The sequence below is a fragment of the Rhinoderma darwinii genome, chromosome 7 (assembly GCF_050947455.1).
Source record: "Rhinoderma darwinii isolate aRhiDar2 chromosome 7, aRhiDar2.hap1, whole genome shotgun sequence".
Classification (NCBI taxonomy): domain Eukaryota; kingdom Metazoa; phylum Chordata; class Amphibia; order Anura; family Rhinodermatidae; genus Rhinoderma; species Rhinoderma darwinii.
This window is the reverse complement of record NC_134693.1, coordinates 387731-412701: the sequence shown is the minus strand read 5'-3', so window position 1 is coordinate 412701 and position 24971 is coordinate 387731. Positions and strand designations below refer to the sequence as shown.

The 24971-nt window shown below is 40.0% G+C and overlaps 1 protein-coding gene across 1 annotated transcript in view; it reads right to left on the bottom strand.

The window, feature by feature from the left end:
* Positions 1-24971, bottom strand: part of MKNK1 (MAPK interacting serine/threonine kinase 1) — a 33226-nt gene that overhangs the window by 5578 nt on the left and 2677 nt on the right. The window contains exons 3-8 of the mRNA XM_075832544.1: positions 17412-17509; positions 17176-17255; positions 15595-15668; positions 15266-15370; positions 14801-14856; positions 14608-14703 (exon numbers count right to left, since the gene is read on the bottom strand). Of these exons, the coding sequence (XP_075688659.1) occupies positions 14608-14703; positions 14801-14856; positions 15266-15370; positions 15595-15668; positions 17176-17255; positions 17412-17509 (509 nt within the window). The remainder of the gene's footprint in view (positions 1-14607; positions 14704-14800; positions 14857-15265; positions 15371-15594; positions 15669-17175; positions 17256-17411; positions 17510-24971) is intronic.

Below are 24971 nucleotides of genomic sequence, written 5' to 3'. Positions count from 1 at the left end.
GACACATATCACTTATCAGCTTCATCATATCAGTATCTGACCTATAGACACATATCACTTATCAGCTTCATCATATCTGACCTATAGACATATATCACTTATCAGCTTCATCATATCAGTATCTGACCTATAGACATATATCACTTATCATCTTCATCATATCAGTATCTGACCTATAGACATATATCACTTATCAGCTTCATCATATCAGTATCTGACCTATAGACACATATCACTTATCAGCTTCATCATATCAGTATCTGACCTATAGACAGAGATCACTTATCAGCTTCATCATATCAGTATCTGACCTATAGACATATATCACTTATCAGCTTCATCATATCAGTATCTGACCTATAGACATATATCACTTATCAGCTTCATCATATCAGTATCTGACCTATAGACACATATCACTTATCAGCTCCATCATATCAGTATCTGACCTATAGACATATATCACTTATCAGCTTCATTATATCAGTATCTGACCTATAGACACATATCACTTATCAGCTTCATCATATCAGTATCTGACCTATAGACATATATCACTTATCATCTTCATCATATCAGTATCTGACCTATAGACATATATCACTTATCAGCTTCATCATATCAGTATCTGACCTATAGACATATATCACTTATCAGCTTCATCATATCAGTATCTGACCTATAGACATATATCACTTATCATCTTCATCATATCAGTATCTGACCTATAGACATATATCACTTATCAGCTTCATCATATCAGTATCTGACCTATAGACACATATCACTTATCAGCTTCATCATATCAGTATCTGACCTATAGACATATATCACTTATCAGCTTCATCATATCAGTATCTGACCTATAGACATATATCACTTATCAGCTTCATCATATCAGTATCTGACCTATAGACACATATCACTTATCAGCTCCATCATATCAGTATCTGACCTATAGACATATATCACTTATCAGCTTCATTATATCAGTATCTGACCTATAGACACATATCACTTATCAGCTTCATCATATCAGTATCTGACCTATAGACATATATCACTTATCAGCTTCATCATATCAGTATCTGACCTATAGACATATATCACTTATCAGCTTCATCATATCAGTATCTGACCTATAGACACAGATCACTTATCAGCTTCATTATATCAGTATCTGACCTATAGACACATATCACTTATCAGCTTCATCATATCAGTATCTGACCTATAGACATATCACTTATCAGCTTCATCATATCAGTATCTGACCTATAGACACATATCACTTATCAGCTCCATCATATCAGTATCTGACCTATAGACACATCACTTATCAGCTTCATCATATCAGTATCTGACCTATAGACATATATCACTTATCAGCTTCATCATATCAGTATCTGACCTATAGACATAGATCACTTATCAGCTTCATCATATCAGTATCTGACCTATAGACATAGATCACTTATCAGCTTCATCATATCAGTATCTGACCTATAGACATAGATCACTTATCAGCTTCATCATATCAGTATCTGACCTATAGACATATATCACTTATCAGCTTCATCATATCAGTATCTGACCTATAGACATATCACTTATCAGCTTCATCATATCAGTATCTGACCTATAGACATATCACTTATCAGCTTCATCATATCAGTATCTGACCTATAGACATATATCACTTATCAGCTTCATCATATCAGTATCTGACCTATAGACACATATCACTTATCAGCTTCATCATATCAGTATCTGACCTATATACATATATCACTTATCAGCTTCATCATATCAGTATCTGACCTATAGACACATATCACTTATCAGCTTCATCATATCAGTATCTGACCTATAGACATATATCACTTATCAGCTTCATCATATCAGCATCTGACCTATAGACATGTCACTTACCAGCTTCATTATATCAGTATCTGACCTATATACACATATCACTTATCAGCTTCATCATATCAGTATCTGACCTATAGACATATATCACTTATCATCTTCATCATATCAGTATCTGACCTATATACACATATCACTTATCAGCTCCATCATATCAGTATCTGACCTATAGACACATATCAGCTTCATCATATCAGTATCTGACCTATAGACACATATCACTTATCAGCTTCATCATATCAGTATCTGACCTATAGACATATATCACTTATCAGCTTCATCATATCAGTATCTGATCTATAGACATATATCACTTATCAGCTTCATCATATTAGTATCTGACCTATAGACACAGATCACTTATGAGCTTCATCATATCAGTATCTGACCTATAGACATATATCACTTATCAGCTTCATCATATCTGACCTACAGACACATATCACTTATCAGCTTCATCATATCAGTATCTGACCTATAGACATATCACTTATCAGCTTCATCATATCAGTATCTGACCTATAGACACATATCAGCTTCATCATATCAGTATCTGACCTATAGATATATATCACTTATCAGCTTCATCATATCAGTATCTGACCTATAGACATACATCACTTATCAGCTCCATCATATCAGTATCTGACCTATAGACATATATCACTTATCAGCTTCATCATATCAGTATCTGACCTATAGACACATATCACTTATCAGCTTCATCATATCTGACCTATAGACACATATCACTTATCAGCTTCATCATATCAGTATCTGACCTATAGACATATATTACTTCTCAGCTTCATCATATCAGTATCTGACCTATAGACACATATCACTTATCAGCTTCATCATATCAGTATCTGACCTATAGACACATATCACTTATCAGCTTCATCATATCGGACCTATAGACATATATCACTTATCAGCTTCATCATATCAGTATCTGACCTATAGACATATATCACTTATCATCTTCATCATATCAGTATCTGACCTATAGACATATATCACTTATCAGCTTCATCATATCAGTATCTGACCTATAGACATATATCACTTACCAGCTTCATTATATCAGTATCTGACCTATAGACATGTCACTTACCAGCTTCATCATATCAGTATCTGACCTATAGACACATATCAGCTTCATCATATCAGTATCTGACCTATAGACATATATCACTTACCAGCTTCATCATATCAGTATCTGACCTATAGACACATATCAGCTTCATCATATCAGTATCTGACCTATAGATATATATCACTTACCAGCTTCATCATATCAGTATCTGACCTATAGACACATATCACTTATCAGCTTCATCATATCAGTATCTGACCTATAGACATATATCACTTATCAGCTTCATCATATCAGTATCTGACCTATAGACATATATCACTTATCAGCTTCATCATATCAGTATCTGACCTATAGACACATATCAGCTTCATCATATCAGTATCTGACCTATAGACACATATCACTTATCAGCTTCATCATATCAGTATCTGACCTATAGACATAGATCACTTATCAGCTCCATCATATCAGTATCTGACCTATAGACATAGATCACTTATCAGCTCCATCATATCAGTATCTGACCTATAGACACAGATCACTTATCAGCTCCATCATATCAGTATCTGACCTATAGACATATATCACTTATCAGCTTCATCATATCAGTATCTGACCTATAGACATATATCACTTATCAGCTTCATCATATCAGTATCTGACCTATAGACATAGATCACTTATCAGCTTCATCATATCAGTATCTGACCTATAGACACAGATCACTTATCAGCTCCATCATATCAGTATCTGACCTATAGACATATATCACTTATCAGCTCCATCATATCAGTATCTGACCTATAGACATATATCACTTATCAGCTTCATCATATCAGTATCTGACCTATAGACATATATTACTTATCAGCTTCATCATATCAGTATCTGACCTATAGACACATATCACTTATCAGCTTCATCATATCAGTATCTGACCTATAGACACATATCACTTATCAGCTTCATCATATCAGTATCTGACCTATAGACAGAGATCACTTATCAGCTTCATCATATCAGTATCTGACCTATAGACATATATCACTTATCAGCTTCATCATATCAGTATCTGACCTATAGACATATATCACTTATCAGCTTCATCATATCAGTATCTGACCTATAGACACATATCACTTATCAGCTTCATCATATCAGTATCTGACCTATAGACATATATCACTTATCAGCTTCATCATATCAGTATCTGACCTATAGACACATATCACTTACCAGCTTCATCATATCAGTATCTGACCTATAGACATATATCACTTATCAGCTTCATCATATCAGTATCTGACCTATAGACATATCACTTATCAGCTTCATTATATCAGTATCTGACCTATAGACATATATCACTTATCAGCTTCATCATATCAGTATCTGACCTATAGACACAGATCACTTATCAGCTTCATCATATCAGTATCTGACCTATAGACACAGATCACTTATCAGCTTCATCATATCAGTATCTGACCTATAGACATATATCACTTATCAGCTTCATCATATCAGTATCTGACCTATAGACATATATCACTTATCAGCTTCATCATATCAGTATCTGACCTATAGACACATATCACTTATCAGCTTCATCATATCAGTATCTGACCTATAGACATATATCACTTATCAGCTTCATCATATCAGTATCTGACCTATAGACATATATCACTTATCAGCTTCATCATATCAGTATCTGACCTATAGACATATATCACTTATCAGCTTCATCATATCAGTATCTGACCTATAGACACATATCACTTATCAGCTTCATCATATCAGTATCTGACCTATAGACATATATCACTTATCAGCTTCATCATATCAGTATCTGACCTATAGACATATCACTTATCAGCTTCATTATATCAGTATCTGACCTATAGACATATATCACTTATCAGCTTCATCATATCAGTATCTGACCTATAGACACAGATCACTTATCAGCTTCATCATATCAGTATCTGACCTATAGACACAGATCACTTATCAGCTTCATCATATCAGTATCTGACCTATAGACATATATCACTTATCAGCTTCATCATATCTGACCTATAGACACATATCACTTATCAGCCTCATCATATCAGTATCTGACCTATAGACATATATCACTTATCAGCTTCATCATATCTGACCTATAGACACATATCACTTATCAGCCTCATCATATCAGTATCTGACCTATAGACATATCACTTATCAGCCTCATCATATCTGACCTATAGACACATATCACTTATCAGCCTCATCATATCAGTATCTGACCTATAGACACATATCACTTATCAGCTTCATCATATCAGTATCTGACCTATAGACACATATCACTTATCAGCTTCATCATATCAGTATCTGACCTATAGACATATCACTTATCAGCCTCATCATATCAGTATCTGACCTATAGACACATATCACTTATCAGCTTCATCATATCAGTATCTGACCTATAGACACATATCACTTATCAGCTCCATCATATCAGTATCTGACCTATAGACATAGATCACTTATCAGCTTCATCATATCAGTATCTGACCTATAGACATATCACTTATCAGCCTCATCATATCAGTATCTGACCTATAGACATATATCACTTATCAGCTTCATCATATCTGACCTATAGACACATATCACTTATCAGCCTCATCATATCAGTATCTGACCTATAGACATATATCACTTATCAGCTTCATCATATCTGACCTATAGACACATATCACTTATCAGCCTCATCATATCAGTATCTGACCTATAGACATATCACTTATCAGCCTCATCATATCTGACCTATAGACACATATCACTTATCAGCCTCATCATATCAGTATCTGACCTATAGACACATATCACTTATCAGCTTCATCATATCAGTATCTGACCTATAGACACATATCACTTATCAGCTCCATCATATCAGTATCTGACCTATAGACATATCACTTATCAGCCTCATCATATCAGTATCTGACCTATAGACACATATCACTTATCAGCCTCATCATATCAGTATCTGACCTATAGACCTATATCACTTATCAGCTCCATCATATCAGTATCTGACCTATAGACATATCACTTATCAGCCTCATCATATCAGTATCTGACCTATAGACACAGATCACTTATCAGCTCCATCATATCAGTATCTGACCTATAGACACATATCACTTATCAGCTTCATCATATCAGTATCTGACCTATAGACACATATCACTTATCAGCTTCATCATATCAGTATCTGACCTATAGACATATATCACTTATCAGCTTCATCATATCAGTATCTGACCTATAGACACATATCACTTATCAGCTTCATCATATCAGTATCTGATCTATAGACACAGATCACTTATCAGCTTCATCATATCAGTATCTGACCTATAGACATATATCACTTATCAGCTTCATCATATCAGTATCTGACCTATAGACATATATCACTTATCAGCTTCATCATATTAGTATCTGACCTATAGACATATATCACTTATCAGCTTCATCATATTAGTATCTGACCTATAGACACATATCACTTATCAGCTTCATCATATCAGTATCTGACCTATAGACACATATCACTTATCAGCTCCATCATATCAGTATCTGACCTATAGACATAGATCACTTATCAGCTTCATCATATCAGTATCTGACCTATAGACACATATCACTTATCAGCTTCATCATATCAGTATCTGACCTATAGACACATATCACTTATCAGCTTCATCATATCAGTATCTGACCTATAGACACATATCACTTATCAGCTCCATCATATCAGTATCTGACCTATAGACATATATCACTTATCAGCTTCATCATATCAGTATCTGACCTATAGACATAGATCACTTATCAGCTTCATCATATCAGTATCTGACCTATAGACACATATCACTTATCAGCTTCATCATATCAGTATCTGACCTATAGACACATATCACTTATCAGCTTCATCATATCAGTATCTGACCTATAGACATATATCACTTATCAGCTTCATCATATCAGTATCTGACCTATAGACATATCACTTATCAGCTTCATCATATCAGTATCTGACCTATAGACACATATCAGCTTCATCATATCAGTATCTGACCTATAGATATATATCACTTATCAGCTCCATCATATCAGTATCTGACCTATAGACATATATCACTTATCAGCTTCATCATATCTGACCTATAGACACATATCACTTATCAGCTTCATCATATCAGTATCTGACCTATAGACATATATTACTTCTCAGCTTCATCATATCTGTATCTGACCTATAGACACATCACTTATCAGCTTCATCATATCAGTATCTGACCTATAGACACATATCACTTATCAGCTTCATCATATCAGTATCTGACCTATAGACACATATCACTTATCAGCTTCATCATATCTGACCTATAGACACATATCACTTATCAGCTTCATCATATCAGTATCTGACCTATAGACATATATTACTTCTCAGCTTCATCATATCTGTATCTGACCTATAGACACATCACTTATCAGCTTCATCATATCAGTATCTGACCTATAGACACATATCACTTATCAGCTTCATCATATCTGACCTATAGACATATATCACTTATCAGCTTCATCATATCAGTATCTGACCTATAGACATATATCACTTATCATCTTCATCATATCAGTATCTGACCTATAGACATATATCACTTATCAGCTTCATCATATCAGTATCTGACCTATAGACACATATCACTTATCAGCTTCATCATATCAGTATCTGACCTATAGACATATATCACTTAACAGCTTCATCATATCAGTATCTGACCTATAGACATATCACTTATCAGCTTCATCATATCAGTATCTGACCTATAGACACAGATCACTTATCAGCTTCATTATATCAGTATCTGACCTATAGACACATATCACTTATCAGCTTCATCATATCAGTATCTGACCTATAGACATATATCACTTATCAGCTTCATCATATCAGTATCTGACCTATAGACACATATCACTTATCAGCTCCATCATATCAGTATCTGACCTATAGACATAGATCACTTATCAGCTTCATCATATCAGTATCTGACCTATAGACATATATCACTTATCAGCTTCATTATATCAGTATCTGACCTATAGACACATATCACTTATCAGCTTCATCATATCAGTATCTGACCTATAGACATATATCACTTATCAGCTTCATCATATCAGTATCTGACCTATAGACACAGATCACTTATCAGCTTCATTATATCAGTATCTGACCTATAGACATATATCACTTATCAGCTTCATCATATCAGTATCTGACCTATAGACATAGATCACTTATCAGCTTCATCATATCAGTATCTGACCTATAGACATATATCACTTATCAGCTTCATCATATCAGTATCTGACCTATAGACATATCACTTATCAGCTTCATCATATCAGTATCTGACCTATAGACATATCACTTATCAGCTTCATCATATCAGTATCTGACCTATAGACATATATCACTTATCAGCTTCATCATATCAGTATCTGACCTATAGACACATATCACTTATCAGCTTCATCATATCAGTATCTGACCTATATACATATATCACTTATCAGCTTCATCATATCAGTATCTGACCTATAGACACATATCACTTATCAGCTTCATCATATCAGTATCTGACCTATAGACATATATCACTTATCAGCTTCATCATATCAGCATCTGACCTATAGACATGTCACTTACCAGCTTCATTATATCAGTATCTGACCTATATACACATATCACTTATCAGCTTCATCATATCAGTATCTGACCTATATACACATATCACTTATCAGCTCCATCATATCAGTATCTGACCTATAGACACATATCAGCTTCATCATATCAGTATCTGACCTATAGACACATATCACTTATCAGCTTCATCATATCAGTATCTGACCTATAGACATATATCACTTATCAGCTTCATCATATCAGTATCTGATCTATAGACACAGATCACTTATCAGCTTCATCATATCAGTATCTGACCTATAGACATATATCACTTATCAGCTTCATCATATCAGTATCTGACCTATAGACATATATCACTTATCAGCTTCATCATATCTGACCTACAGACACATATCACTTATCAGCTTCATCATATCAGTATCTGACCTATAGACACATATCAGCTTCATCATATCAGTATCTGACCTATAGATATATATCACTTATCAGCTTCATCATATCAGTATCTGACCTATAGACATACATCACTTATCAGCTCCATCATATCAGTATCTGACCTATAGACATATATCACTTATCAGCTTCATCATATCAGTATCTGACCTATAGACACATATCACTTATCAGCTTCATCATATCTGACCTATAGACACATATCACTTATCAGCTTCATCATATCAGTATCTGACCTATAGACATATATTACTTCTCAGCTTCATCATATCAGTATCTGACCTATAGACACATATCACTTATCAGCTTCATCATATCAGTATCTGACCTATAGACACATATCACTTATCAGCTTCATCATATCGGACCTATAGACATATATCACTTATCAGCTTCATCATATCAGTATCTGACCTATAGACATATATCACTTATCATCTTCATCATATCAGTATCTGACCTATAGACATATATCACTTATCAGCTTCATCATATTAGTATCTGACCTATAGACATATATCACTTATCAGCTTCATCATATCAGTATCTGACCTATAGACACATATCACTTATCAGCTTCATCATATCAGTATCTGACTTATAGACATATATCACTTACCAGCTTCATTATATCAGTATCTGACCTATAGACATGTCACTTACCAGCTTCATCATATCAGTATCTGACCTATAGACATATATCACTTACCAGCTTCATCATATCAGTATCTGACCTATAGACACATATCAGCTTCATCATATCAGTATCTGACCTATAGACATATATCACTTACCAGCTCCATCATATCAGTATCTGACCTATAGACATATATCACTTATCAGCTTCATCATATCAGTATCTGACCTATAGACACATATCACTTATCAGCTTCATCATATCAGTATCTGACCTATAGATATATATCACTTATCAGCTCCATCATATCAGTATCTGACCTATAGACAGAGATCACTTATCAGCTCCATCATATCAGTATCTGACCTATAGACATATATCACTTATCAGCTTCATCATATCAGTATCTGACCTATAGACATATATCACTTATCAGCTTCATCATATCAGTATCTGACCTATAGACAGAGATCACTTATCAGCTCCATCATATCAGTATCTGACCTATAGACATATATCACTTATCAGCTTCATCATATCAGTATCTGACCTATAGACATATATCACTTATCAGCTTCATCATATCAGTATCTGACCTATAGACATATATCACTTATCAGCTTCATCATATCAGTATCTGACCTATAGACACATATCACTTACCAGCTTCATCATATCAGTATCTGACCTATAGACATATATCACTTATCAGCTTCATCATATCAGTATCTGACCTATAGACATATCACTTATCAGCTTCATTATATCAGTATCTGACCTATAGACATATATCACTTATCAGCTTCATCATATCAGTATCTGACCTATAGACACAGATCACTTATCAGCTTCATCATATCAGTATCTGACCTATAGACACAGATCACTTATCAGCTTCATCATATCAGTATCTGACCTATAGACATATATCACTTATCAGCTTCATCATATCTGACCTATAGACACATATCACTTATCAGCCTCATCATATCAGTATCTGACCTATAGACATATATCACTTATCAGCTTCATCATATCTGACCTATAGACACATATCACTTATCAGCCTCATCATATCAGTATCTGACCTATAGACATATCACTTATCAGCCTCATCATATCTGACCTATAGACACATATCACTTATCAGCCTCATCATATCAGTATCTGACCTATAGACACATATCACTTATCAGCTTCATCATATCAGTATCTGACCTATAGACACATATCACTTATCAGCTTCATCATATCAGTATCTGACCTATAGACACATATCACTTATCAGCTCCATCATATCAGTATCTGACCTATAGACATATCACTTATCAGCCTCATCATATCAGTATCTGACCTATAGACACATATCACTTATCAGCCTCATCATATCAGTATCTGACCTATAGACCTATATCACTTATCAGCTCCATCATATCAGTATCTGACCTATAGACATATCACTTATCAGCCTCATCATATCAGTATCTGACCTATAGACACAGATCACTTATCAGCTCCATCATATCAGTATCTGACCTATAGACACATATCACTTATCGGCTTCATCATATCAGTATCTGACCTATAGACATATATCACTTATCAGCTTCATCATATCAGTATCTGACCTATAGACACAGATCACTTATCAGCTTCATCATATCAGTATCTGACCTATAGACACATATCACTTATCAGCTTCATCATATCAGTATCTGACCTATAGACATATATCACTTATCAGCCTCATCATATCAGTATCTGACCTATAGACATATATCACTTATCAGCTTCATCATATCAGTATCTGACCTATAGACATATATCACTTATCAGCTTCATCATATCAGTATCTGACCTTAGGACATATATCACTTATCAGCTTCATCATATCAGTATCTGACCTATAGACATATCACTTATCAGCTCCATCATATCAGTATCTGACCTATAGACATATATCACTTATCAGCTTCATCATATCAGTATCTGACCTATAGACACATATCACTTATCAGCTCCATCATATCAGTATCTGACCTATAGACATATATCACTTATCAGCTTCATCATATCAGTATCTGACCTATAGACACAGATCACTTATCAGCTCCATCATATCAGTATCTGACCTATAGACACAGATCACTTATCAGCTCCATCATATCAGTATCTGACCTATAGACATATATCACTTATCAGCTTCATCATATCAGTATCTGACCTATAGACATATATCACTTATCAGCTTCATCATATCAGTATCTGACCTATAGACACATATCACTTATCAGCTTCATCATATCAGTATCTGACCTATAGACATATATCACTTACCAGCTTCATCATATCAGTATCTGACCTATAGACATATATCACTTATCAGCTTCATCATATCAGTATCTGACCTATAGACATATATCACTTATCAGCTTCATCATATCAGTATCTGACCTATAGACACAGATCACTTATCAGCTTCATCATATCAGTATCTGACCTATAGACACATATCACTTATCATCATCATATCAGTATCTGACCTATAGACATATATCACTTATCAGCTTCATCATATCAGTATCTGACCTATAGACATATATCACTTATCAGCTTCATCATATCAGTATCTGACCTATAGACATAGATCACTTATCAGCTTCATCATATCAGTATCTGACCTATAGACAGAGATCACTTATCAGCTTCATCATATCAGTATCTGACCTATAGACATATCACTTCTCAGCTTCATCATATCAGTATCTGACCTATAGACATATATCACTTATCAGCTTCATCATATCAGTATCTGACCTATAGACATATATCACTTATCAGCTTCATCATATCAGTATCTGACCTATAGACACAGATCACTTATCATCTTCATCATATCAGTATCTGACCTATAGACACATATCACTTATCATCATCATATCAGTATCTGACCTATAGACATATATCACTTATCAGCTTCATCATATCAGTATCTGACCTATAGACATATATCACTTATCAGCTTCATCATATCAGTATCTGACCTATAGACATAGATCACTTATCAGCTTCATCATATCAGTATCTGACCTATAGACAGAGATCACTTATCAGCTTCATCATATCAGTATCTGACCTATAGACATATCACTTCTCAGCTTCATCATATCAGTATCTGACCTATAGACATATATCACTTATCAGCTTCATCAATATCAGTATCTGACCTATAGTCACATATCACTTATCAGCTCCATCATATCAGTATATGACCTATAGACATATATCACTTATCAGCTTCATCATATCAGTATCTGACCTATAGACATATATCACTTATCAGCTTCATCATATCAGTATCTGACTATAGACACAGATCACTTATCAGCTTCATCATATCAGTATCTGACCTATAGACACATATCACTTATCATCATCATATCAGTATCTGACCTATAGACATATATCACTTATCAGCTTCATCATATCAGTATCTGACCTATAGACATATATCATTTATCAGCTTCAATCATATCAGTATCTGACCTATAGACATAGATCACTTATCAGCTTCATCATATCAGTATCTGACCTATAGACAGAGATCACTTATCAGCTTCATCATATCAGTATCTGACCTATAGACATATCACTTCTCAGCTTCATCATATCAGTATCTGACCTATAGACATATATCACTTATCAGCTTCATCATATCAGTATCTGACCTATAGTCACATATCAGCTTCATCATATCAGTATTAGACTTTGTGTACCACTTAAAAGGGGTATAAATAAATATCCGATGAATGCGGGTACCACACGTACTCTGAGGTCGCCCCCCATCCTCCCTGGTGTTGCTGGGCTCTGGTCACGGAGTTACGTGGCTGGGTTTTCCGGAGAGCACATTTTGCTATATTGAAGTTCTAATAACATTGTGTCTCGTGTTCTATGCGGTTTCCTTTGTGTCCAAGTTCCGTAAACATCATAGCTAACTGCGCTCAGATCATTTCAGAAACCCCCAGCTCTGGAGTGTAGGATGGGGGGCCTCAATCTGGAGATCGGTGCGGGACCTGCATCTATCGGAGCTGTGGATGTGCCAGGAGTGTCCGAGATGGGGAAATCCCCTTTAAAGCGGTGTTTTGGAGGATGATGGATTTTAACCTGCTGAACGATACTCCGGTTCCTTACGTCGTGAGGTCACAGTATTTTGTCATGCAACTGCAGTCACGTCTCGAAGGGTCCTATAATACGGCCCGGCGTGGGCCACGTAAACCAGACATGGTCGATCGGCCCCGATTTGCTCCTTATACACGGAGTAATGATTGGATAATACAGGGACCAGCGCTCATCCCTACACGTTATTACCATGTCGACGCCGCGTCTCCGATTCCACACGAGATGTGCTCCCGGCAACAAGGATTTCTAATGCTGCATATAAGAGCAGATCGGCTGATCCTTATTACACAGGACAATTAGGAAGGAGCTTTCATATGAACCATCTTTGGCCCATGTAATAAGGCCCAGGAACAGCGCGGGATCTGCAAGTATTTCTATATCCTGGAGTGAGATGTCAGGTCCTTGTAGGTTACACAGCAGCTCATTACATCACATACATACAATAGGTCCATCCATGGACCACCAAGGACCACTACCCTCAGCGGACACGCATGTACAGAGGTCCCCGGGACTTACAGGAGTGGTGAGCTCCGGGGTGGTGATGGGCGCGCACGCACTGCTCAGCTTCACGCCACTCCCAAGATCAAAGTCACAGATTTTCACAGGTGACACCTTTAAAAAAAAAAGAAAATGAAAAAAGTGTGAAGTGGCTGCGGGCACGGAGAACAGCAGCCAATAGCACGCAGTCAACCCCTCCCCCACACGCTACCTTATCTTCACATTCACACAGAATGTTCTCTGGTTTTAGATCTCGATGGGCAATTCCTAAAACACAAGAGAGCAATGAGGGGGCGACGTCTGAGCTCCGGACCACCCACCACTCCCAGCAGCGTTACAAAACTGGGAGGCGGCCCCGACTGCTAACCCCAACTCCTCCGTCACGACTCACGGCCGTCTATGTGGCTGCATTACCACACGCAACTGTGACCGTCGCAAAAATCCAAATTTTCGGGATTTTGGGTCGATTGGTCTTTAATAGGCAACGGAATGATAATAAAAAAAACATGAGTCAGAATTCCATGCGAATCGCACACAAATCGCGGCCAAAAAAGTTGTGTGACCTGAAATCCCGTCTTTTATTGTTGCGCGGCACTCGTGACCTGACGCTACGCCGTTTACTGAGGAGGAGGAGGATGATGATGATACCGGTCACATGAAGAGCAATGCTGCCCACCTTTTGTGTGGAGGAAATCCAGGGCAGAGGCGATGTCACGCACCACCGTACTGGCATCCCGCTCATCAAAGTGTTTCCTCCGCTGGATGTGGGATAGTATGGAACCTGCAGGAAAAGCCCAAATATCTCACACAATGAACCCCCTCCCCTGGACACAGCACCCCAGCCCCCGAGTCTTATGTAATCCCGAGACCGCCCTGTCAGAGGACAATAATGAAGGTCCTAGAAAATCAATGGAGCGGATACCCCCATCCCCCACTCACTGCACAGCCAGGAGTGAAGACCCCCCCCCCCCCAAAGACTAGAAGTTTGACAGACGGGTCACATACCACCTCGTAACTTCTCAAACACCAGATAGAAACGAGAGTCATCTTCACAGAACTCGATGAGCTCCAGGATATTTCTGCAAAATAAGGAAGAAACGAAAGAATGTAAAGGAATTGCGCAGGTGGAGCGGCCTCGGCACACAGTGATCCATCCTCCTCCCTCGCGTCACAATATACAGAACTGTGGTGCAGGGAGCCGCAGTCTCCCAACGACAGGAGCTCCATATCATGTGTAGTATCGGGCAGGTCTCCCTGCAGGACCGGCGTCTAGCACAGGGTCCTGCTCCATCCATTATACACGGGAATCCCGGGATCTCGCATGGCCAGAAACACACTGGACGACCTCATTTTGCGTCTTGCCAATTTTCCGGAGACCCTGTATATAATGGATGGAGCATGACAGAGGTGTGAACCTGCGCTTACCATGGAGATGCCGGTCCTGATAACGGACATGACACGGAGCTTCATTTATTGGCGTTCAGTATCGCACTGTGAGCCGATGATGTGCGAGTCGCGGAGAGGTTCCTGATCATCTCTGTTCATTAGAGTTAAGCCTATAGTGCTACTTCCCGTCACCAGCAGGTACGAGGGCGCTCACTACCGCACCGGGCGCTCTTGTGCCGTAGATTACAGGTAAGATCCACCAGGCGATCAGATCCGCCACCGCCGCAAAACCGGGCGCTCCTGTGCCGTAGATTACAGGTAAGATCCACCAGGCGTTCAGATCTGCCACAACACCGGGCGCTCCCTGTGTCATAGATTACAGGTAAGATCCACCAGGCGTTCAGATCTGCCACAACACCGGCGCTCCCTGTGTCATAGGATTACAGGTAAGATCCACCAGGCGTTCAGATCTGCCACAGCACCGGGCGCTCCCTGTGTCATAGATTACAGGTAAGATCCACCAGGCGATCAGATCCGCCACAACACCGGGCGCTCCCTGTGTCATAGATTACAGGTAAGATCCATCAGGCGATCAGATCCGCCACCGCCGCAAATCCGGGCGCTCCCTGTGTCATAGATTACAGGTAAGATCCACCAGGCGTTCAGATCTGCCACAACACCGGGCGCTCCCTGTGTCATAGATTACAGGTAAGATCCACCAGGCGTTCAGATCTGCCACAACACCGGGCGCTCCCTGTGTCATAGATTACAGGTAAGATCCACCAGGCGATCAGATCCGCCACAACACCGGGCGCTCCCTGTGTCATAGATTACAGGTAAGATCCATCAGGCGATCAGATCCGCCACCGCCGCAAATCCGGGCGCTCCCTGTGTCATAGATTACAGGTAAGATCCACCAGGCGTTCAGATCTGCCACAACACCGGGCGCTCCCTGTGTCATAGATTACAGGTAAGATCCATCAGGCGATCAGATCCGCCACCGCCGCAAAACCGGGCGCTCCTGTGCCGTAGATTACAGGTAAGATCCACCAGGCGTTCAGATCTGCCACAGCACCGGGCGCTCCCTGTGTCATAGATTACAGATAAGATTCACCAGGCGATCAAATCCGCCACCGCCGCAGCACCGGGCTCCGCTTTTCTGCTCTTACGTTTCTAGCACAGATATGAACAGGGTCTTACTTGTTGCCTTGACACTGGTACAAAGTTTCCACTTCTCGGAAGACGCGGCTGCGGCTGTGCCCGGCCTTCTTCTCCACAATCTGAGGAAAGAGGGGGATGGACTCGTTATAAGCTGCAGCACTCTCCACAGCCGTCCCCCAGGGGCCACACGCTGGGTCTGCAGCCATTTATCTGCTAGAATCTCTTCCACGTGACCCTCGGAGACGGCCGGCGGGGCTCACGAAACCGCTCTTCACCTTGACAGCGCAATCCTTCCCGTTCAGTAGACTGACGCAGCCTTGAACCTTGGCGTAGGCTCCCTCCCCAAGCAGCTCGTCCGTCAGTCTATACAGATCTAGAAAACACAGCGGACGTCATCAGACTACAGGGAGAAGTCCCCCATATTAGTGCAGCAAGAAGTAGCAGCGTCCCAGGTAAGAGATGCAGCTGGGCAAATCATGGGGAAAAAAACACGATATTCAGAGCAATTAAATCTACGTCATCTCACGCATTTTGGTTTTATCAATAATTTCTTCCCAGTTTAAACTTTATCTGCATCTTCAGGACACAGACACAGATGAAGCCAATGGTAGAGCAGAGAACCGTGACGTCCCCGCTCCACTCTGTATCGCCAGGGGCGAGGCAACGACGTCACCGTGCCGAACAGACCACAGGGATCTGCTCCACTCCTGAATGGGGTTAGGGGAGGGTTTCTTTTATGATTTTTATCAGGCACTATGGGGACATTATACTGTGTGGAGGCAGCTATGGGACATTATACTGTGTGGGGGCAGCTATGGGGGCATTATACTGTGTGGGGGCAGCTATGGGGACATTATACTGTGTGGGGGCAGCTATGGGGGCATTATACTGTGTGGAGGCAGCTATGGGACATTATACTGTGTGGGGGCAGCTATGGGGGCATTATACTGTGTGGGGGCAGCTATGGGGACATTATACTGTGTGGGGGCAGCTATGGGGACATTATACTGTGTGGGGGCAGCTATGGGGACATTATACTGTGTGGAGGCAGCTATAGGGACATTATACTGTGTGGAGGCAGCTATGGGGACATTATACTGTGTGGGGGCAGCTATGGGGGACATTATACTGTGTGGAGGCAGCTATGGGGACATTATACTGTGTGGAGGCAGCTATGGGGGCATTATACTCTGTGGAGGCAGCTATGGGGGCATTATACTGTGTGGAGGCAGCTATGGGGACATTATACTGTATGGGGGAAGCTATGAGGACATTATACTGTGTGGAGGCAGCTATGGGGGCATTATACTGTGTGGGGGCAGCTATGGGGACATTATACTGTGTGGAGGCAGCTATGGGGACATTATACTGTGTGGAGGCAGCTATGGGGACATTATACTGTGTGGGGGCAGCTATGGGGACATTATACTGTGTGGGGGCAGCTATGGGGACATTATACTGTGTGGAGGCAGCTATGGGGACATTATACTGTGTGGGGGCAGCTATGGGGACATTATACTGTGTGGAGGCAGCTATGGGGACATTATACTGTGTGGGGGCAGCTATGGGGACATTATACTGTGTGGGGGCAGCTATGGGACATTATACTGTGTGGGGGCAGCTATGGGGGCATTATACTGTGTGGGGGCAGCTATGGGGACATTATACTGTGTGGAGGCAGCTATGGGGACATTATACTGTGTGGAGGCAGCTATGGGGGGTATTATACTGTGTGGGGGCAGCTATGGGGGCATTATACTGTGTGGGGGCATCTATGGGGGCATTATACTGTGTGGAGGCAGCTATGGGGACATTATACTGTGTGGAGGCAGCTATGGGGGGTATTATACTGTGTGGGGGCATCTATGGGGGCATTATACTCTGTGGAGGCAGCTATGGGGACATTATACTGTGTGGCCATAGAAATTAATGGGTCCATAATCACTGATGAAATCTACGGTCAAGTGCACGGTGGCCTAAGAGTGACTCCACCAGCAGAATAGTGAGTGCAGCTCTGGAGTATAATACAGGATGTAACGCAGGATCAGTACAGGATAAGTAATGTATGTACACAGTGACTCCACCAGCAGAATAGTGAGTACAGCTCTGGAGTATAATACAGGATGTAACTCAGGATCAGTAATATAATGTATGTACACAGTGACTTCACCAGCAGAATAGTGAGTGCAGCTCTGGAGTATAATACAGGATGTGACTCAGGATCAGTACAGGATAAGTAATGTAATGTATGTACACAGTGACTCCACCAGCAGAATAGTGAGTGCAGCTCTGGAGTATAATACAGGATATAACTCAGGATCAGTACAGGATAAGTAATGTATGTACACAGTGACTCCCCCAGCAGAATAGTGAGTGCAGCTCTGGAGTATAATACAGGATATAACTCAGGATCAGTACAGGATAAGTAATGTATGTACACAGTGACTCCACCAGCAGAATAGGGAGTGCAGCTCTGGAGTATAATACAGGATATAACTCAGGATCAGTACAGGATAAGTAATGTATGTACACAGTGACTCCACCAGCAGAATAGTGAGTGCAGCTCTGGAGTATAATACAGGATGTGACTCCGGATCAGTACAGGATAAGTAATGTATGTACACAGTGACTCCACCAGCAGAATAGTGAGTGCAGCTCTGGAGTATAATACAGGATGTAACTCAGGATCAGTACAGGATAAGTAATGTAATGTATGTACACAGTGACTCCACCAGCAGAATAGTGAGTCCAGCTCTGGAGTATAATACAGGATATAACTCAGAATCAGTACAGGATAAGTAATGTATGTACACAGTGACTCCCCCAGCAGAATAGTGAGTGCAGCTCTGGAGTATAATACAGGATATAACTCAGGATCAGTACAGGATAAGTAATGTATGTACACAGTGACTCCACCAGCAGAATAGTGAGTGCAGCTCTGGAGTATAATACAGGATGTGACTAGGGATCAGTACAGGATAAGTAATGTATGTACACAGTGACTCCACCAGCAGAATAGTGAGTGCAGCTCTGGAGTATAATACAGGATGTAACTCCGGATCAGTACAGGATAAGTAATGTAATGTATGTACACAGTGACTCCACCAGCAGAATAGTGAATGCAGCTCTGGAGTATAATACAGGATGTAACTCAGGATCAGAACAGGATAAGTAATGTAATGTATGTACACAGTGACTCCACCAGCAGAATAGTGAATGCAGCTCTGGAGTATAATACAGGATGTAACTCAGGATCAGTACAGGATAAGTAATGTAATGTATGTACACAGTGACTCCACCAGCAGAATAGTGAATGCAGCTCTGGAGTATAATACAGGATGTAACTCCGGATCAGTACAGGATAAGTAATGTAATGTATGTACACAGTGACTCCACCAGCAGAATAGTGAGTGCAGCTCTGGAGTATAATACAGGATGTAACTCAGGATCAGAACAGGATAAGTAATGTAATGTATGTACACAGTGACTCCACCAGCAGAATAGTGAGTGCAGCTCTGGAGTATAATACAGGATGTAACTCAGGATCAGAACAGGATAAGTAATGTAATGTATGTACACAGTGACTCCACCAGCAGAATAGTGAATGCAGCTCTGGAGTATAATACAGGATGTAACTCAGGATCAGTACAGGATAAGTAATGTAATGTATGTACACAGTGACTCCACCAGCAGAATAGTGAGTGCAGCTCTGGAGTATAATACAGGATGTGACTAGGGATCAGTACAGGATAAGTAATGTAATGTACGTACACAGTGACTCCACCAGCAGAATAGTGAGTGCAGCTCTGGAGTATAATACAGGATATAACTCAGGATCAGTACAGGATAAGTAATGTAATGTATGTACACAGTGACTCCACCAGCAGAATAGTGAGTGCAGCTCTGGAGTATAATACAGGATGTAACTCAGGATCAGTACAGGATAAGTAATGTATGTACACAGTGACTCCACCAGCAGAATAGTGAGTGCAGCTCTGGAGTATAATACAGGATGTAACTCAGGATCAGTACAGGATAAGTAACGTAATGTATGTACACAGTGACTCCACCAGCAGAATAGGGAGTGCAGCTCTGGAGTATAATACAGGATATAACTCAGGATCAGTACAGGATAAGTAATGTAATGTATGTACACAGTGACTCCACCAGCAGAATAGTGAGTGCAGCTCTGGAGTATAATACAGGATGTAACTCAGGATCAGTACAGGATAAGTAATGTATGTACACAGTGACTCCACCAGCAGAATAGTGAGTGCAGCTCTGGAGTATAATACAGGATGTAACTCAGGATCAGTACAGGATAAGTAATGTAATGTATGTACACAGTGACTCCACCAGCAGAATAGTGAGTGCAGCTCTGGAGTATAATACATGATATATCTCAGGATCAGTACAGGATAAGTAATGTAATGTATGTACACAGTGACTCCACCAGCAGAATAGTGAGTGCAGCTCTGGAGTATAATACAGGATATAACTCAGAATCAGTACAGGATAAGTAATGTATGTACACAGTGACTCCACCAGCAGAATAGTGAGTGCAGCTCTGGAGTATAATACAGGATGTAACTCAGGATCAGTACAGGATAAGTAATGTAATGTACACAGTGACTCCACCAGCAGAATAGGGAGTGCAGCTCTGGAGTATAATACAGGATATAACTCAGGATCAGTACAGGATAAGTAATGTAATGTATGTACACAGTGACTCCACCAGCAGAATAGTGAGTGCAGCTCTGGAGTATAATACAGGATGTAACTCAGGATCAGTACAGGATATGTAATGTATATACACAGTGACTCCACCAGCAGAATAGTGAGTGCAGCTCTGGAGTATAATACAGGATGTAACTCAGGATCAGTACAGGATAAGTAATGTTATGTAGGTACACAGTGACTCCACCAGCAGAATAGTGAGTGCAGCTCTGGAGTATATACAGGATGTGACTAGGGATCAGTACAGGATAAGTAATGTATGTACACAGTGACTCCACCAGCAGAATAGTGAGTGCAGCTCTGGAGTATAATACAGGATGTAACTCAGGATCAGTACAGGATAAGTAATGTAATGAAAGTACACAGTGACTACACCAGCAGAATAGTGAGTGCAGCTCTGGAGTATAATACAGGATATAACTCAGGATCAGTACAGGATAAGTAATGTAATGTATGTACACAGTGACTCACCAGCAGAATAGTGAGTGCAGCTCTGGAGTATAATACAGGATGTAACTCCGGATCAGTACAGGATAAGTAATGTAATGTATGTACACAGTGACTCCACCAGAAGAATAGTGAATGCAGCTCTGGAGTATAATACAGGATGTAACTCCGGATCAGTACAGGATAAGTAATGTAATGTATGTACACAGTGACTCCACCAGCAGAATAGTGAGTGCAGCTCTGGAGTATAATACAGGATGTAACTCAGGATGAGAACAGGATAAGTAATGTAATGTATGTACACAGTGACTCCACCAGCAGAATAGTGAATGCAGCTCTGGAGTATAATACAGGATGTAACTCAGGATCAGTACAGGATAAGTAATGTAATGTATGTACACAGTGACTCCACCAGAAGAATAGTGAATGCAGCTCTGGAGTATAATACAGGATGTAACTCCGGATCAGTACAGGATAAGTAATGTAATGTATGTACACAGTGACTCCACCAGCAGAATAGTGAGTGCAGCTCTGGAGTATAATACAGGATGTAACTCAGGATCAGAACAGGATAAGTAATGTAATGTATGTACACAGTGACTCCACCAGCAGAATAGTGAGTGCAGCTCTGGAGTATAATACAGGATGTAACTCAGGATCAGTACAGGATAAGTAATGTAATGTATGTACACAGAGACTCCACCAGCAGAATAGTGAGTTCAGCTGTGGAGTATAATACAGGATGTAACTCGGGATCAGTACAGGATAAGTAATGTAATGCATGTACACAGTGACTCCACCAGCAGAATAGTGAGTGCAGCTGTGGAGTATAATACAGGATATAACTCAGGATCAGTACAGGATAAGTAATGTATGTACACAGTGACTCCACCAGCAGAATAGTGAGTGCAGCTCTGGAGTATAATACAGGATGTAACTCAGGATCAGTACAGGATAAGTAATGTAATGTATGTACACAGAGACTCCACCAGCAGAATAGTGAGTTCAGCTGTGGAGTATAATACAGGATGTAACTCGGGATCAGTACAGGATAAGTAATGTAATGCATGTACACAGTGACTCCACCAGCAGAATAGTGAGTGCAGCTGTGGAGTATAATACAGGATATAACTCAGGATCAGTACAGGATAAGTAATGTATGTACACAGTGACTCCACCAGCAGAATAGTGAGTGCAGCTCTGGAGTATAATACAGGATGTAACTCGGGATCAGTACAGGATAAGTAATGTAATGTATGTACACAGTGACTCCACCAGCAGAATAGTGAGTGCAGCTCTGGAGTATAATACAGGATATAACTCAGGATCAGTACAGGATAAGTAATGTATGTACACAGTGACTCCCCCAGCAGAATAGTGAGTGCAGCTCTGGAGTATAATACAGGATATAACTCAGGATCAGTACAGGATAAGTAATGTATGTACACAGTGACTCCACCAGCAGAATAGGGAGTGCAGCTCTGGAGTATAATACAGGATATAACTCAGGATCAGTACAGGATAAGTAATGTATGTACACAGTGACTCCACCAGCAGAATAGTGAGTGCAGCTCTGGAGTATAATACAGGATGTGACTCCGGATCAGTACAGGATAAGTAATGTATGTACACAGTGACTCCACCAGCAGAATAGTGAGTGCAGCTCTGGAGTATAATACAGGATGTAACTCAGGATCAGTACAGGATAAGTAATGTAATGTATGTACACAGTGACTCCACCAGCAGAATAGTGAGTCCAGCTCTGGAGTATAATACAGGATATAACTCAGAATCAGTACAGGATAAGTAATGTAATGTACACAGTGACTCCACCAGCAGAATAGGGAGTGCAGCTCTGGAGTATAATACAGGATATAACTCAGGATCAGTACAGGATAAGTAATGTAATGTATGTACACAGTGACTCCACCAGCAGAATAGTGAGTGCAGCTCTGGAGTATAATACAGGATGTGACTAGGATCAGTACAGGATAAGTAATGTATGTACACAGTGACTCCACCAGCAGAATAGTGAGTGCAGCTCTGGAGTATAATACAGGATGTAACTCAGGATCAGAACAGGATAAGTAATGTAATGTATGTACACAGTGACTCCACCAGCAGAATAGTGAATGCAGCTCTGGAGTATAATACAGGATGTAACTCAGGATCAGAACAGGATAAGTAATGTAATGTATGTACACAGTGACTCCACCAGCAGAATAGTGAATGCAGCTCTGGAGTATAATACAGGATGTAACTCAGGATCAGTACAGGATAAGTAATGTAATGTATGTACACAGTGACTCCACCAGCAGAATAGTGAATGCAGCTCTGGAGTATAATACAGGATGTAACTCCGGATCAGTACAGGATAAGTAATGTAATGTATGTACACAGTGACTCCACCAGCAGAATAGTGAGTGCAGCTCTGGAGTATAATACAGGATGTAACTCGGGATCAGTACAGGATAAGTAATGTAATGTATGTACACAGTGACTCCACCAGCAGAATAGTGAGTGCAGCTCTGGAGTATAATACAGGATATAACTCAGGATCAGTACAGGATAAGTAATGTATGTACACAGAGACCCCACCAGCAGAATAGTGAGTGCAGCTCTGGAGTATAATACAGGATGTAAGTCAGGAT